The sequence below is a fragment of the Akebia trifoliata genome, chromosome 5, assembly GCF_017979445.1.
Source record: "Akebia trifoliata isolate Shusen 1 chromosome 5, ASM1797944v1, whole genome shotgun sequence".
Lineage (NCBI taxonomy): Eukaryota > Viridiplantae > Streptophyta > Magnoliopsida > Ranunculales > Lardizabalaceae > Akebia > Akebia trifoliata.
Genome location: NC_141379.1, coordinates 6,373,925 through 6,387,063, shown reverse-complemented (window position 1 = coordinate 6,387,063; position 13,139 = coordinate 6,373,925). Strand labels below are relative to the sequence as shown.

Sequence of the window (13,139 nt, the reverse complement as noted above, 5' to 3'; positions counted from 1 at the left end):
GTTTTAAAATTTTAAAATAAAGGTGTATTTAAATTGTGAATTTCAATTCATTTTATTTATTTATTTTTCTTAAACAGATTTTTTTTTTAATAATTTAAAGAACAGGGATTCATTTTTTACATACATTGGATGCATCAGCTGCTATGAAATCCATACCTTCCATTGATTTTGCATGGGTCATCAACTATTCATTATAACATTTATTTTAAAATCAATGTTTCCAATTAATTTTTAAAATATGATTTGGATCCGAACTGATTCTATGGATTTTAAGAATTGGGTTTGGGGAGGGACCTTGGTGTGGATCTTGGTTTGGATCAAACCTCCGACACCAGTTCATACTGATTCAACATCAATCGATGTAAACAGATTATGATTTCTAAAGTAATTGTTTTTTTTCTAATTATCATAAATTAAAATAATAGATGCTAAAATCACAAAATATATATTCCATATCAAAGAAAATAAATTGATTCAACTGGGATCTTGTCTTGTATGTTATTTACAAATTCTTCATTTAAGTTGAGAAATCTCTCCCCTTGTTTTAAAACTGAAGACGCTCTCTCTCTCTAATAGATTAATGAAAAATAACCTGAAAAACTTGTGATTTTTCTTCCCAAAATCAGTCTATCTTCACAATCTTCAAACTATTGGATAAAATTTGTAGTCCTATCTTTTTCAACCTTCAAATATTAATAAAATACGGATTTTTAGAACAGATGATGATGGAATTTTGGATAGAAAGAAGTCACTCGATGATTGATGAATTGGACAATAATGGCATTCCATTCTCATGAACACAAGAAAGGAGTGGGGAGATCGAATTGGAAATTGGGCAACAGCCAACATTCTCCTGAAACTAGTACAACTAACCCTTCTAGTGGTCGAGGGTTTCATCTTGCGATTAAGGTGAGGTTCATAGGGATTAATTGAAGCGTCTGAGGTCCAAAGGGATTAATTGAAGTGTGTGTGTGTGTGTGTGTGTGTGTGTGTAAGAGAGAGAGAGACTATCCAAAGATGAACAAAACTTGAGAAACAATGGCAAGAAATTAAGAGTAGCAGAAAATATATCAAACTGATTGCTAGCTCAAACTCAGATCATACCGACAGGCTACTTTGTTATAAGGCTGCAATGGAATCTGAAAACTGCAACAATGAGCACTTTCTAACATTTCCCTTAAACCTAAGAATCTGAATTCTTGAACTGAAGAAATCAGAGAAAACTATAATTACACCATTGGGTCCTGCACCCTAGGTTCAAAATTCATTTTTCCCATCTTGTATTATTCAGTAGAGTAAATCCGCCACTGCTTTAGTCACCTAAATAAGAAATGTAAAACCTTCACCAGAAAACATAGATGAGTTTCAAGGGAAATTGATCTTTGATGAGAGAGATGGGATGAGTCTTGCATCCAGAAACCTCTTAACAACTTAGATATCACATATAATCATCATCATCACTATCAGAAAGTCGAGAATCGTTTAAGGTAGGATCTTACGACGTCGCTTGAGAGTCTCTCTCTTCAAGTACATTTTCTCCATTTCGTTCAGACCTCGACTAGACCCATCAGGCAAGCTCACAAATTTCCAACCACCACCACCTCCACGTTTCCCACGTGGTCCGAGTTTCTCAACAGTGAAGTTCCATCCTTTCGAAGGCCGTCTTCTGCTATATTTGTGGCATTTTACCTCTCCAGCAATCTGTAAGCAAGCCAAATTACAGTGTAAAGGTTTCATGAACATCTACGGAAAATTCAATAAAAGAATAAAGTAAAACACAGCCATACACTAGATGAAATGGCAGAATTTCATGCTAAAATATGCTTTTTGACTCTTTTCTTTAAAGAAACCATAGTTTCATTGTTCAACCATTTACTAGTGCTCACTTATATCTCCATATAGAAATATCCTCAAAACTATTCATGCATATCTTAGATAACTTGTTCTACGTACACAAAAATCTGATCAAAATTATTCCGAACATTTACGGACATATTGTATTATCAATTCAGCGTAAAAGATGTAGAAATGATTCATTTGGTTTTATTACATTAGTCACAAACACAAACAATAATAGAAGTTTCTAATATATTCACTTTTAATAGTCACCAAGATTTTTCAACCAATAAAAACATATTTCTACTAAAAAGGAGCCAAAACCAGCAGGAGAATATAAAGTACTCTCTAATACTACATTCTCATTTGACTACCATAAAAAGAGGCCAATGCTAAAAATACATTCTATGTTGACTCAGTCCAGTATCATTACATTTTTTAGGAACCTCAGAGAATTCAGTCAAGTATTTGAAAATTTTGATTGAATATTAAAAGCAAAATCAAATAATATGCGCTTTTTAAAGTTGAAAGGAGCCTAGGCTGTAAGTGAAGGGGAAAGAAGGACTTACTTTCTTCTTATTGAAGTTCATCCTCTGTACAAATTCTTGATATAACATCTCATCTTCCTTCATTGATATTTCATAGTGAACTTCATCGGGATCTCTGGTAGTGCCATCCCAGCCCTCAGGCATAACTTTGAAATCAGGTTTATAAGGAAGGGAGGCCACATGGAATTCCCTATCATGGGAATTGAAAAACCTGAAAGAAGGAAAAAAAAATGGTCAGAGAATAATTGAAAAATCCCTAGAATGATCACACCTTTATCCTCTAAGAGAAAGAATAATGGTGGGTTTTTTTCCCTTCCTCTTTTCCTTTTTTTGATAGTATAGCAGTTCATTGAAGCGGATGAAAAGAAGAGAAAGAAAAGCACAGCGCAGAAACCACAAAACAAATGATGAGGGTAAAAAGTTCTCTACAATGTTGACAGATGATGGTTTTAATATTCATATATTTTCTATTATTGATTTGAGATATTTCCACAGCCAAGATGAATACCATGTAAAAATTAAAACCAAAAGTTTGCATTTGCTTCAATAAATAAATAAAAGGGTGTAGATACCCAAATTTGACCGGGCCCTCGACGCAAAATGCCCCAAAAATCGTAAAAATTGGAATGGGCTCCGAGGTCCAAACCTACAAAAATCCAACGTATTTTATCATCCTATTTTCAATAAACGGCCCAAGGCCTCTCACGTGGCCCACGGACCAAAACCCTTCCCATCCTTCTAAACCCAACTCAACTCAATCCAACATAAGCCCAAACCCATTATCCAAGCCTATTCAACTCAACCCAAATCCATTCCTATTCAACCAACAACCTAAGCCCAACCAAACACTCTACCCAAGCCCAAATCATTCAACCAAAACCCAACTCAACCCAATCCAACATCACAACCAATCACCACAATCATCAAGGTGTGACACATGTCATCACCCCATCTCACCTCCCTCATCCAACCATCAACTCCCATCACCTTTCTCTAAACAATTAAATATCCCATTAACTTCTCTCTAAATATCATCTACCCACACCTCCAACCTACACCTCTCCCCTAACCTATCCTATCCATTCTCTCAAATCAAACACTTACAACCTACACCTCTCCCTAACCTACAACCATCACTCCCTACTAACCAACCATTACCTTCCCCTAATCTACCCCCATCATTCCCTACAAAACCCATCTCTACAACCTAAACCTACACCTATCCTCTCAAATCAAACACCCATCCTTTCCTATCAACTCATCTCAACCCTTCATTTCCACCCACTTTGACACATGTCATTATCTCCATCACCCTCCCAAAATATCATCAACCACCTCCTTAAATCCTTCATTCTCTTAAACCAAATACCATTTAATCACAACCACCATCTTAAACTCACCTCACCAAACACTCCACCCAAATGGGTTGGGTAGGATCCAAATCATTTGGGTCAAAACTCACCCATTTAACCTCCCTTCCCTAAATACCCTCCAATCTCCTCTAAATTACACCCACTTCTTTCTCAAACTTATAACCATTCTATCATTTTTCTTCATTTCACCCAACTTTACCCCTAAAATAACTCCCCAACTTCTATAAAAACCCCTCCATTCTCCCCTTACAAGAACTAATGAAAAATTAAAAAAAAAACACCTCCTAAAAAACTCTCTCAACTCTACTCTTACTCTACTCTCAACACCCAACTCTCAACTCAATCCTCTACACTCTCAAGCAAATCAAGATCAAGACAAGGACTTATCATTTGAAGATTAACTCAAGGTCAAGGTGGGTTTGACAAAAGGAACACCCCCCTCAACTCCCCTCTTCTACTCTCCCCTTTTCTATACATTTGCACACACCACGATGATTTAAATCACCAAAGGACCCCTTCTTCATAAGGGTGCCCTCAATGATTTGAACCAACATCGAAAGCCCCTCACACTTGAGGGCACACATCGAATCCTTTTCAATTTTACTTTCTTTTACTTTAAAAAAAGATCGAATCCAAGGTTACCACATTACGTGGATGGAGTAGGGTGCCTAACACCTTCCCTACTCCATAAATGGACCCCCTTACCTTTGAATCAAAGGTTGGACCATGTACCCTATCCGCACGAGAGTCATCAAAGTGTCAAAATGACATGTTTTTCAAAAAATATGACATCGGGTGACCATTCACACCCCTTTACCAAAAATGAATGGTGGCGACTCCAAAACACCCCAAAGTGGAGGGATGTCTCAAAATGATGCAAATCCCGTGTCCACAAAGGGTATTCGGCAATACCGCCATACGAAACTGGCGATATTAGGTTTACCCCCCTCTAAATTGCAAGATTAGGTTTACCACCTTGACCGAGAGTCAAGGTCCCTTTTTGTAGTTAAAGGTAAAAAATTTGATTTCATACAAAATACCCTTTAAAACTTAATTTTCTAAATCAAAATTTCACTGCAAAATTAGGCCAGAACATTTCCCATGGGGAGTTGTAAAAAGAACCACAGGCAAGCAGTGCTTGAACCTTTAAAATATTGAGATTTGTGGGTAACGATGGATTTATCTTGGAACACCTGATTGGAGTATTAATCAAATATTCAATGTGGAAGATCTAGTCCCCATCCAAGGCCCAATAATATTACCTAATAACCCACTACATGACAATAACCTTGATCCAACTAGACATACACCTGATCCATGCCATGACAGAACCCATGACCAAAGCCATAGCCTATGGAATTCCTTTCCTTAGCATTTGCCTCCTTCACCTGTTTTGCCTTAAAAAAATTGAAAATAGAGCAAATCTTGGATCAACAAGTGATTTCCACCAGACATGGAGGATATTGGAAATATCTCATCAAGTGGGAGAACATGTCAGCTTCAGATTGTACATAGATTACAAAGACAATGACGCATAGGATTGATCCAAATTTAAAAGAGTATTACCAAAGTTTTGTTTCGTCGAAGGATATCACTTCTTCTCATCCGAAAGTCTACCAGAGAAGGAGGGGACACGACACCATCTCCCATTCTCCTTGTGGTTCAACAATCATTACATGGGCCTAGTTCAAGATCTATACTCAGATTAGAAGTTGAAGACCCACAACATGATTCAAGTGATGGGGTATGTTTAACCACTTAATTAGAAGTAGAACACGTTTTAAGTAAGGGGTATGTTTATTTTATTTTATTTTTTTGTTAGAATCCCACACTGGGCTCTATTAAGAAATTTTTAGTTTGTTTATTTTAGTAGTTAGGGTAGGGTAGAAGTCTTCGTTGGAGACTTGGAATAGAAACCCTATACATTTGTAGCTTTTTTCTTTTCTCAAGTAATAAATGATTATAAAGTTGCCACTTAGCTACAGTGTTAAAAGGCTTGAGGAGAGTTGATGCCATGACCTAGGTTCAAATTCCATTGAACTCACCTTCACCTCCATTAACCACTTACCCCTTGTTTACCTAGCAAAAACTAATAATAAATGATTATCTCCAAAATTTTCTGAATTTTCTTTTCTCTGGCTATTGGTATGGTGTGGGGCATCCTTGATGTGATTCCAAGGTACAGTACAACTCCTTTATTGAATTCTTGTTTGACTAAGAAATTTCAGCTAATTTCTTTCTTCAAATCCATCTTTTCCACATTCTTTAATTTTGTTTCCTGTTTCTAAACATAAACAGCCTACCCATAGAAGTCAAACTTTTCAGCCACCTAAAACAAACCAGCTAACCTTAATTTCTGCCATTGGAACTTACTGGCTGGACTGCAACCATTATAACCCCATTTTAGGGCTTCGCCAGCCCTACCCATAGTTCAAAACCTAATTGCAGACCTCCAATCTTCTTTGAAGCCAACCGAACCCAATTTTTTTTTAACTAAATCAACATTCTAAATCCTTTTCTTTAACCCAATCCCACCTAGATCTCCTAAACACTTCACATTAGGCTAACAAATATCCCTTTAGGCATAATTACTATTATTATTGCTAGATTCTTTGTTGAATGTTTACATCACATCCCTAATTGCAAAACTTTGCTTTTATTTCTTCAACATATATTAGCCAATTAGGACTGTTGAGACATTTTTTTTTTTTTTGATAAGTGTAATATATTGAAAGAAAGAAAACAAAGTACAAAGAGGCCGAGAAAGCCTCTAAACAAACTACAAATCAAAAAGAAATTAAAGCATCAAAGACTACATAAAGAGTTCCATCTAAAAACGAAGTCATCAAAAGTAATCCCCTTGAACTCAATGTTCTGCTTCGCCCAAAGGTATAACAAGCCCAAAATCTCCAAGAATGTGCCGTGAGAGCTTCTCATCTTATTGTTAAACACCCTATTATTTCTCTCATTCCACACCCCCCAAGCAATAGCCGAGGGAAGAATAGCCCACAAGAATCTTTTTCTGGAAGAGAAAACATTACTGGCCCACCCTTCTAACAACAAGGAGAACTTACAAGGAATGACCCATTGAATACGAAAAAGACCAAGGAATAATGACCAAATTTGATGAGAGAATGTGCAATGAATTAAGATGTGGTCGACAGACTCCCCATCTTTCATGCACAGGGGACAACAATTAGGTGTGATCCACCCTCGAGCAATCAAATTATCCAATGTAAGAATTTTTCCAAGGGAAGCCAACCAAACAAAAAAGGATATTTTAGATGGGATGGAAGTGGTCCAAATGATAGATCCCAAGAATGATCGCTCGGCATAAGAATTGAGGCACTTAAAAAATGAGCTGACAGAGAATCTCAAGTCCTTGGCCCTCGTCCATTCCCATCTGTCCTGTTCACTTTCGTTGAGAGGACACGAGTGCAAGAGATCAAGGAAAGATATCACATCAGTTATCTCCCAATCATTAAAGCTTCTCCTAAATCCTAAATCCCAAATCCCAAGTGGAAGTGAACTCATTGCGAATCAAACACTGCTGAATCGAGCAGTTCTTTTTTGTAGAACAAGCGTACAAGGACGGAAATTGAACTGCTAGAGGCGATGTGCCACACCAACTATCCTCCCATAATCTGATCTTATTACCCGTTCCCGCCTTGAACCTAATCCCTTTCTCGAACTCCTTGCTCATTTTCAAGATACCCTTCCAAACACTACACCCGTACGAGCCTTTAGCCTCGCCACTATACCAACCCAGTCTCTTTTCCCCATACTTCGTCAAAATGACCCTCCTCCATAATCTACCCCTTTCCTCCCCAAACCTCCATAGCCATTTTCCTAAAAGTGCTCTATTAGCAAGTCTAAGACCCCTAATCCCCAACCCCCCATTCTTCTTGGGCATACATATAACCTTCCATCTAACTAGGTGATACTTCCTCCTACCGTTCTTGTCATTCCATAGAAGGTTTCTCATAAGCCTCTCCAATTTGAATTCAACCGACCTAGGAAGCGTGAATAGGGATAGAAGGTAAACCGGGATACTCGTCAAGGTGCTCTTTATCAAGGTAACTCTCCCTCCTTTGGATAAGTACTTGGCCTTCCACATACTCAATCTTTTCTCCATTTTCTCCAGCACCCCTTCCCAAATTTTGATGCTATTATAGGGTGCTCCCAATGGTAATCCCAGATAAGTCGTAGGTAAAACATCATGCCCACATCCCAAGGTTGCAGCCATCAGATGTACATCACTCACGTTTCCTACCCCAAAAATCTTGCTCTTTTGCAAATTGATATGTAAACCAGACATAGCCTTGAAACAACACAAAAGGACCCGTAACACCCTCACCTGATCCCTAGAGTGATCTAAGAAAACCAAAGTATCGTCCGCAAATTGTAAATGAGAAATCATCGGCCCATCATTCACCCTAAACCCCGAAAGCTTTCCTATTTCGACTGCTCTCCTAAACAATTTACCCAGAGCTTCTGCTATGATAAGGAACAAGAACGGAGAAAGCGGGTCCCCTTGCCTCAGTCCTCTTGATCCTCTAAAAAAGCCAGCCGGACTCCCGTTGACAAGAATCGAGTAGGAGACCGATGTAACACATTTCATAATCCAATTAATCCATTTTGCCCCAAATCCCATTCTCCCCATCATATATTCCAAAAAGTCCCAACTCACATGATCGTAAGCCTTTTGTAAGTCTATTTTTCCAATCATCCCCTCTTTCTTTTCCTTAATCCTTGAGTCAAGATATTCATTAGCCATCAAAACACCATCAAGAATTTGTCTTCCCCTCATGAAGGCCCCTTGTTCGTCATCGATAAGTTTGGGTAGGACTACCTTCAACCTCGAAGCTAACACTTTGGATATAATCTTATACACCGAACCCACCAAACTAATAGGTCTGAAATCACTTAACTTATCCGACCCAACTTTCTTGGGGATCAAGGCCACGAAAGTACTATTGAGACTGTAATCCATGCAATTCTTGTCTTGCAATTCTTTGATGACTTTCATGAAATCTTTGGCGACGACATCCCAGCAATGTTTGAAAAATTCCATAGTAAAACCGTCTGGCCCCGGGGCCTTATCCCCACTCATAGAGAAAAGAACCGATCTAACCTCCTCTTCCTCAATTTGTCTTTCCAACCAATCCCTATCTTCTTGACTTAACGCAATAAACTCTAGGTTATCAGGCCGAGGTCTCCGAGGTTCTTTTTCCTTATAAAGATCTTTGTAGTATCTCGCCACACCTTCCCTAATCTCATCTTCTCCCACCACTACGATATCTTCAATGGAAAGCTTAACAATCTGATTACTTCTTCTATGGAAGTTGGCAATCTTCTGAAAGAATTTTGTATTATTATCCCCTCTTTCAACCATTTGACCCTCGATTTTTGTTTCCAACTTATCTCCTCCATTAGCGCCATTCTTTGAAATTCTAACTTCATCTCCATTCTTTTACCTCTTTCTTCTGCATTCAAATTCCCTTCTTCCTCTTTTTTGTCCAATATATCAATTTTTGACATGATCTCCTTCTTTTTTACTTCTATTCTCCCCAGGACCTCTTTGTTCCATTCCTTCAATTTTTCTTTCACAAACTTAAGCTTATTCTTGAACACACAGCCCGGATTGCCTCTAGCAGAGCACTCATTCCACCAATCCCTGACTAGATTTAAGAAGTTGGGTTGAACTAGCCACATGTTTTCGAATCTGAACGGCGTAGAGTGCTTCCTAGGATACCCAGCTTCCAAAAAGATAGGGGTGTGGTCAGAAACTGGGCTAGGACTGGCCGAATGAATGACATTATGGAACTTCTCCTCCCACACATTATCAACCAAGAACCTATCTAATCTGGACATCCTAGTATTACCTTGGTTATTGGACCATGTGAATCTTCTACCCAAGAGAGGAAAGTCCATCAAACCATGATTGCTAATAAATTCATTGAAGTCTCTCAAGATTTGTTGAGACATTTACAATGGCTAATTAAAACTCATTGGGCCTAATTAATCCTTAAAATCTTTGAAAGGAAATTGACTATTGAATTGAGACAGTTGGGTAGTGGAATTCCAGAATATTCATTCAAATCCTTATCTGCATGTTTTAGGGATTAGCCTTTAGGACTGTACAAGACCTAGGACTATTTCTTCATTATTTACTGATTCTCTCTTAACTTCATGAAAAATTAGCTTCTTTTATGATTTTCCTTATTCTTAAAAATTAATTATGATCTCAGACGCATCATTCTAGGTAAGTTCCTGCATCAACTTCAAATAAATTAATAACATGCAGTAGGTACTTTGAGCTCAACAAAATCAATTCCCATAAATATTCAAAATTTCCAAGCAAACATAACTAAATTTTGTTCAAGGAGATTTAACAAATAACCAAAAGAAGAGATTTGTCGGCTTACTCAGGACATGCATCAAGCAAAAGCTCAACAGAATCATCCAATGGGCGGCCAAGCTTCTTCTCCTCTTCCTCTTCAATCTCCTTCAACCACAAAATAGCATGGACCCTTTGTCTCATTATCCGATAATCCTTAGCCAATCTCTCGATAGTATAAACTTCAGGATTCTCCTTATGCAATTTATACATCTCCGCCTTCTCAGAATCCTTGAGATATGAACCCCTTGCACCAGGCTCTCTCACTTGCTTCAGCAACACATTCACCTCCTTCATCCGCTCTCCCCAAGAGTCCACGAACTCCCTACCTTTGCGGTTCTCCTTCTCCAACTCCTCCGACACCTCATCAATCTCCTCCGATGATGATGGCATCGACGGAGAAGTGGGTACCACGTCGGTGGACCCAGGGGTGACCTGACGGCCTACAGCCTCTCCGTCAAAATGCTCTTTGGTCAATCCTGTTGACCAAGAAGATACAGAGTCCCAACCAAAATCAGAGGCACCATCGGGTTGTGTTTTGCCATCTTTGTTCCCAGACGATCCAACAGAGTCCCACCCTTTCTCCCAACTATCTTTCCCCTCTCCATCACCTGATTTCGTGGAGAAGGCTCGTTGTAAGACTGAGAGACGGAGGGATTCGATACCATTCCGTGCGTTCTGTACCTCTCTGGATGTGGTTTCTTTCAGAGATTTTGCAATGACCGGAGAAATGTGGAGTCGACATAGAATGCGATGTAGATTTTGCATCATTGCATTACAACAGTAACAGCACCTGAAAATTGAAATATTAATTAAAATTGATTCTACTTATACGGATGATTTTGCTAAAAATCATTTTAAAAAGAAAACATTGCAAAAGAAATGCTCTAATGAAATACTAATTAAATACCCAAAAAAAAAAAAAAAATAGAAATAAAACATCCAATAGTGGCCCTACAGAATATGGAGATTGAAATGTGGGTATTGTGACAGAAAAACTGTCTGTGAGTCATTTTATCAAACAGTTGGTTGGTCAATATATTATGGGGAGGGGGAAAGGTTGCATCAAAAAAAAAAAAAGAAAAATATCAGTTTTTAAGATTTCTTGGAACATGGTTTTTTTAGGTAGTCTTCAACTAATACACAGCATTTAAGTTGTAATCGATCCAACAAATACACTTTTTGGGTGCAAATTTCTTATATGTTTTGATGATCCCCAAATACTCCCCCCCCCCCCCCCCAAACTAAACAATATAGCCACCATAACAAGAGAGAGAGAGAGAGAGAGAGAGAGTACCTTTGGACGGTGAAATGGAACGTTTGAAGCTTCGAGTGCTTGAGGAGAATGCAGAGAGGTCAATAGAGAAACCCTACGTGGTTTTAACTCCTAAAAGAGTGTGATAAGGAAGACCCCCGGGCCCAAGTGTCTTGCGAGTTGAGTCGTTGACTCGCCCAAGTCATCTCGTTCGAAATGATTTTAACTACAATTCTATTGCCGCGCCAACTTTTGCTATCACCAACCCGATTCATATGTAAATCACTAAGAATTAGCGCACATCTTTGGGGAGGGAGGGTTGGGGGGGTGTTGGCATTAGCAAGGTTGGTGTAGAAATAAAAGTTCTTTACATATATTTGAAATTATTTTTTAATGTATGTTTTTTTTATAAAATAAACTGGATCAAAAAATGCTGAGTTACAATGTGTTACTATTTCCATAAAAAATATTTAGATTATTAAAACTTAATTATTTTTACTATAAAATACAAAATACTATTACTAGACAAAATTTAATGGGAGAACCACCTTTAACGCCAAAATTTAAAAAATATGGACCAATAGATCTCCATTTATAAAGGAGTCGTAATAATCTAACTATCCCACATGGCACACTCAATCAAGTACCTGGCGTGACAAGTTCGGAAACCATAGATCTGTGCTCCTCGAAATACACAATTCTCGAACTTGTCACGTCTGGGTAGTTTATTGAGTGTGGCATAAGGGTAATCAGATTATCACGATTCTTTATAAAATATGAACCAAGGCCTTGTTTTTCAAATTTTATCATTTAAAATATTTTTTTTAAACTTTGGTTATAATCATTATTCAAAAATACTAGACACACCCTTATGTCTTTGTTTTTTCTTTTCTTTTCTTTTCTATTCTTTTTTCCATTTTTCATCCCATGGGAGTGAATTCAGGATTTTGAGATGTTTTGGTTAAAGCTCATGGGCCGATTTTTAAGGATGAGTTAGGCCCACGGACTTAAACATGGCATCAGATCAAGAGTACCTTAGAGATGGGTTGAGTTAGTATCTCCGTCCCTGCATGGAGGGGGAGACCCGAGTGTCTTCAGCCCTTACGTTGAGGGGGAGTATTAGCATAGTCCCACATCGCCCGAGTACTCTTGGGTTGTGCAATGTATAAAACAGGGGCAACCCACTCCTTGCAAGCCAATTTTCAAGGATGAGTTAGGCCCATGGGCTTTAACAATTTGGTAAGGAAGGTGTCATCCCGGCATGAACAGACTTCGAGATGTGTTTTGATGGCAATCTAATGGCTTTTGTGGACGAACATCACTACCAAGTCCCAACTCCCTGTAAATTCTGCCTCTTAATATTTTAAATTTTACTGAGAGAAAATATAAAATGCAATTCCCCAATCGATACCACTACATATTATGTACCTTGCACTTGGTCAACCAATTTCTTCATCTAAACCGTCAATTTCAATGAATGATCTTTCAGATTATTCTCCGAGATTGGATTTGAATGGCCTCCGAAATATCAAGTGATGGTGTACTAATTACATGGCTCTGATGAATCGAGTTTTTTCATCAATCCAATCATTTTTTATCCCATTTTAAATTGAAAAGAAGGTATTTTCGGTTTTTTATTTAAAGTTAGATGGAAGTTAACATTTTTTATTTCCTTAATCAAGTATTTGAAAATGGACGGTCACTGTACTCTTATATTTAAACGATTG

The 13,139-nt window shown here is 38.1% G+C and overlaps 1 protein-coding gene across 1 annotated transcript; it reads right to left on the bottom strand.

Annotated features, from left to right (window-relative positions):
- Positions 1-1,066: 1,066 nt before the first annotated feature.
- Positions 1,067-11,611, bottom strand: GCD1 (ribosomal protein L20). Its single transcript, XM_086442489.1, has 4 exons — positions 11,455-11,611; positions 10,186-10,950; positions 2,406-2,595; positions 1,067-1,701 (listed from the first exon to the last, which is right to left on the bottom strand). Exons 2-4 carry the CDS (start codon positions 10,926-10,928, stop codon positions 1,483-1,485), a joined length of 1,152 nt encoding a protein of 383 aa, XP_086298615.1. The 5' UTR covers positions 10,929-10,950; positions 11,455-11,611; the 3' UTR covers positions 1,067-1,482.
- Between the last annotated feature and the right edge of the window lie 1,528 nt (positions 11,612-13,139).

Bases quoted from the DNA above. Each gene is read 5' to 3' on its own strand.
- GCD1 (XM_086442489.1), bottom strand. From the start codon at position 10,928: ATGATGCAAAATCTACATCGCATTCTATGTCGACTCCACATTTCTCCG. The intron at 2,596-10,185 runs GTAAGCCGACAA...TCCTTCTTTCAG, and splicing joins TTGCTTGATGCATGTCCTGA to GTTTTTCAATTCCCATGATA. The intron at 1,702-2,405 runs GTAAGTCCTTCT...GCTTGCTTACAG, and splicing joins TGAACTTCAATAAGAAGAAA to ATTGCTGGAGAGGTAAAATG.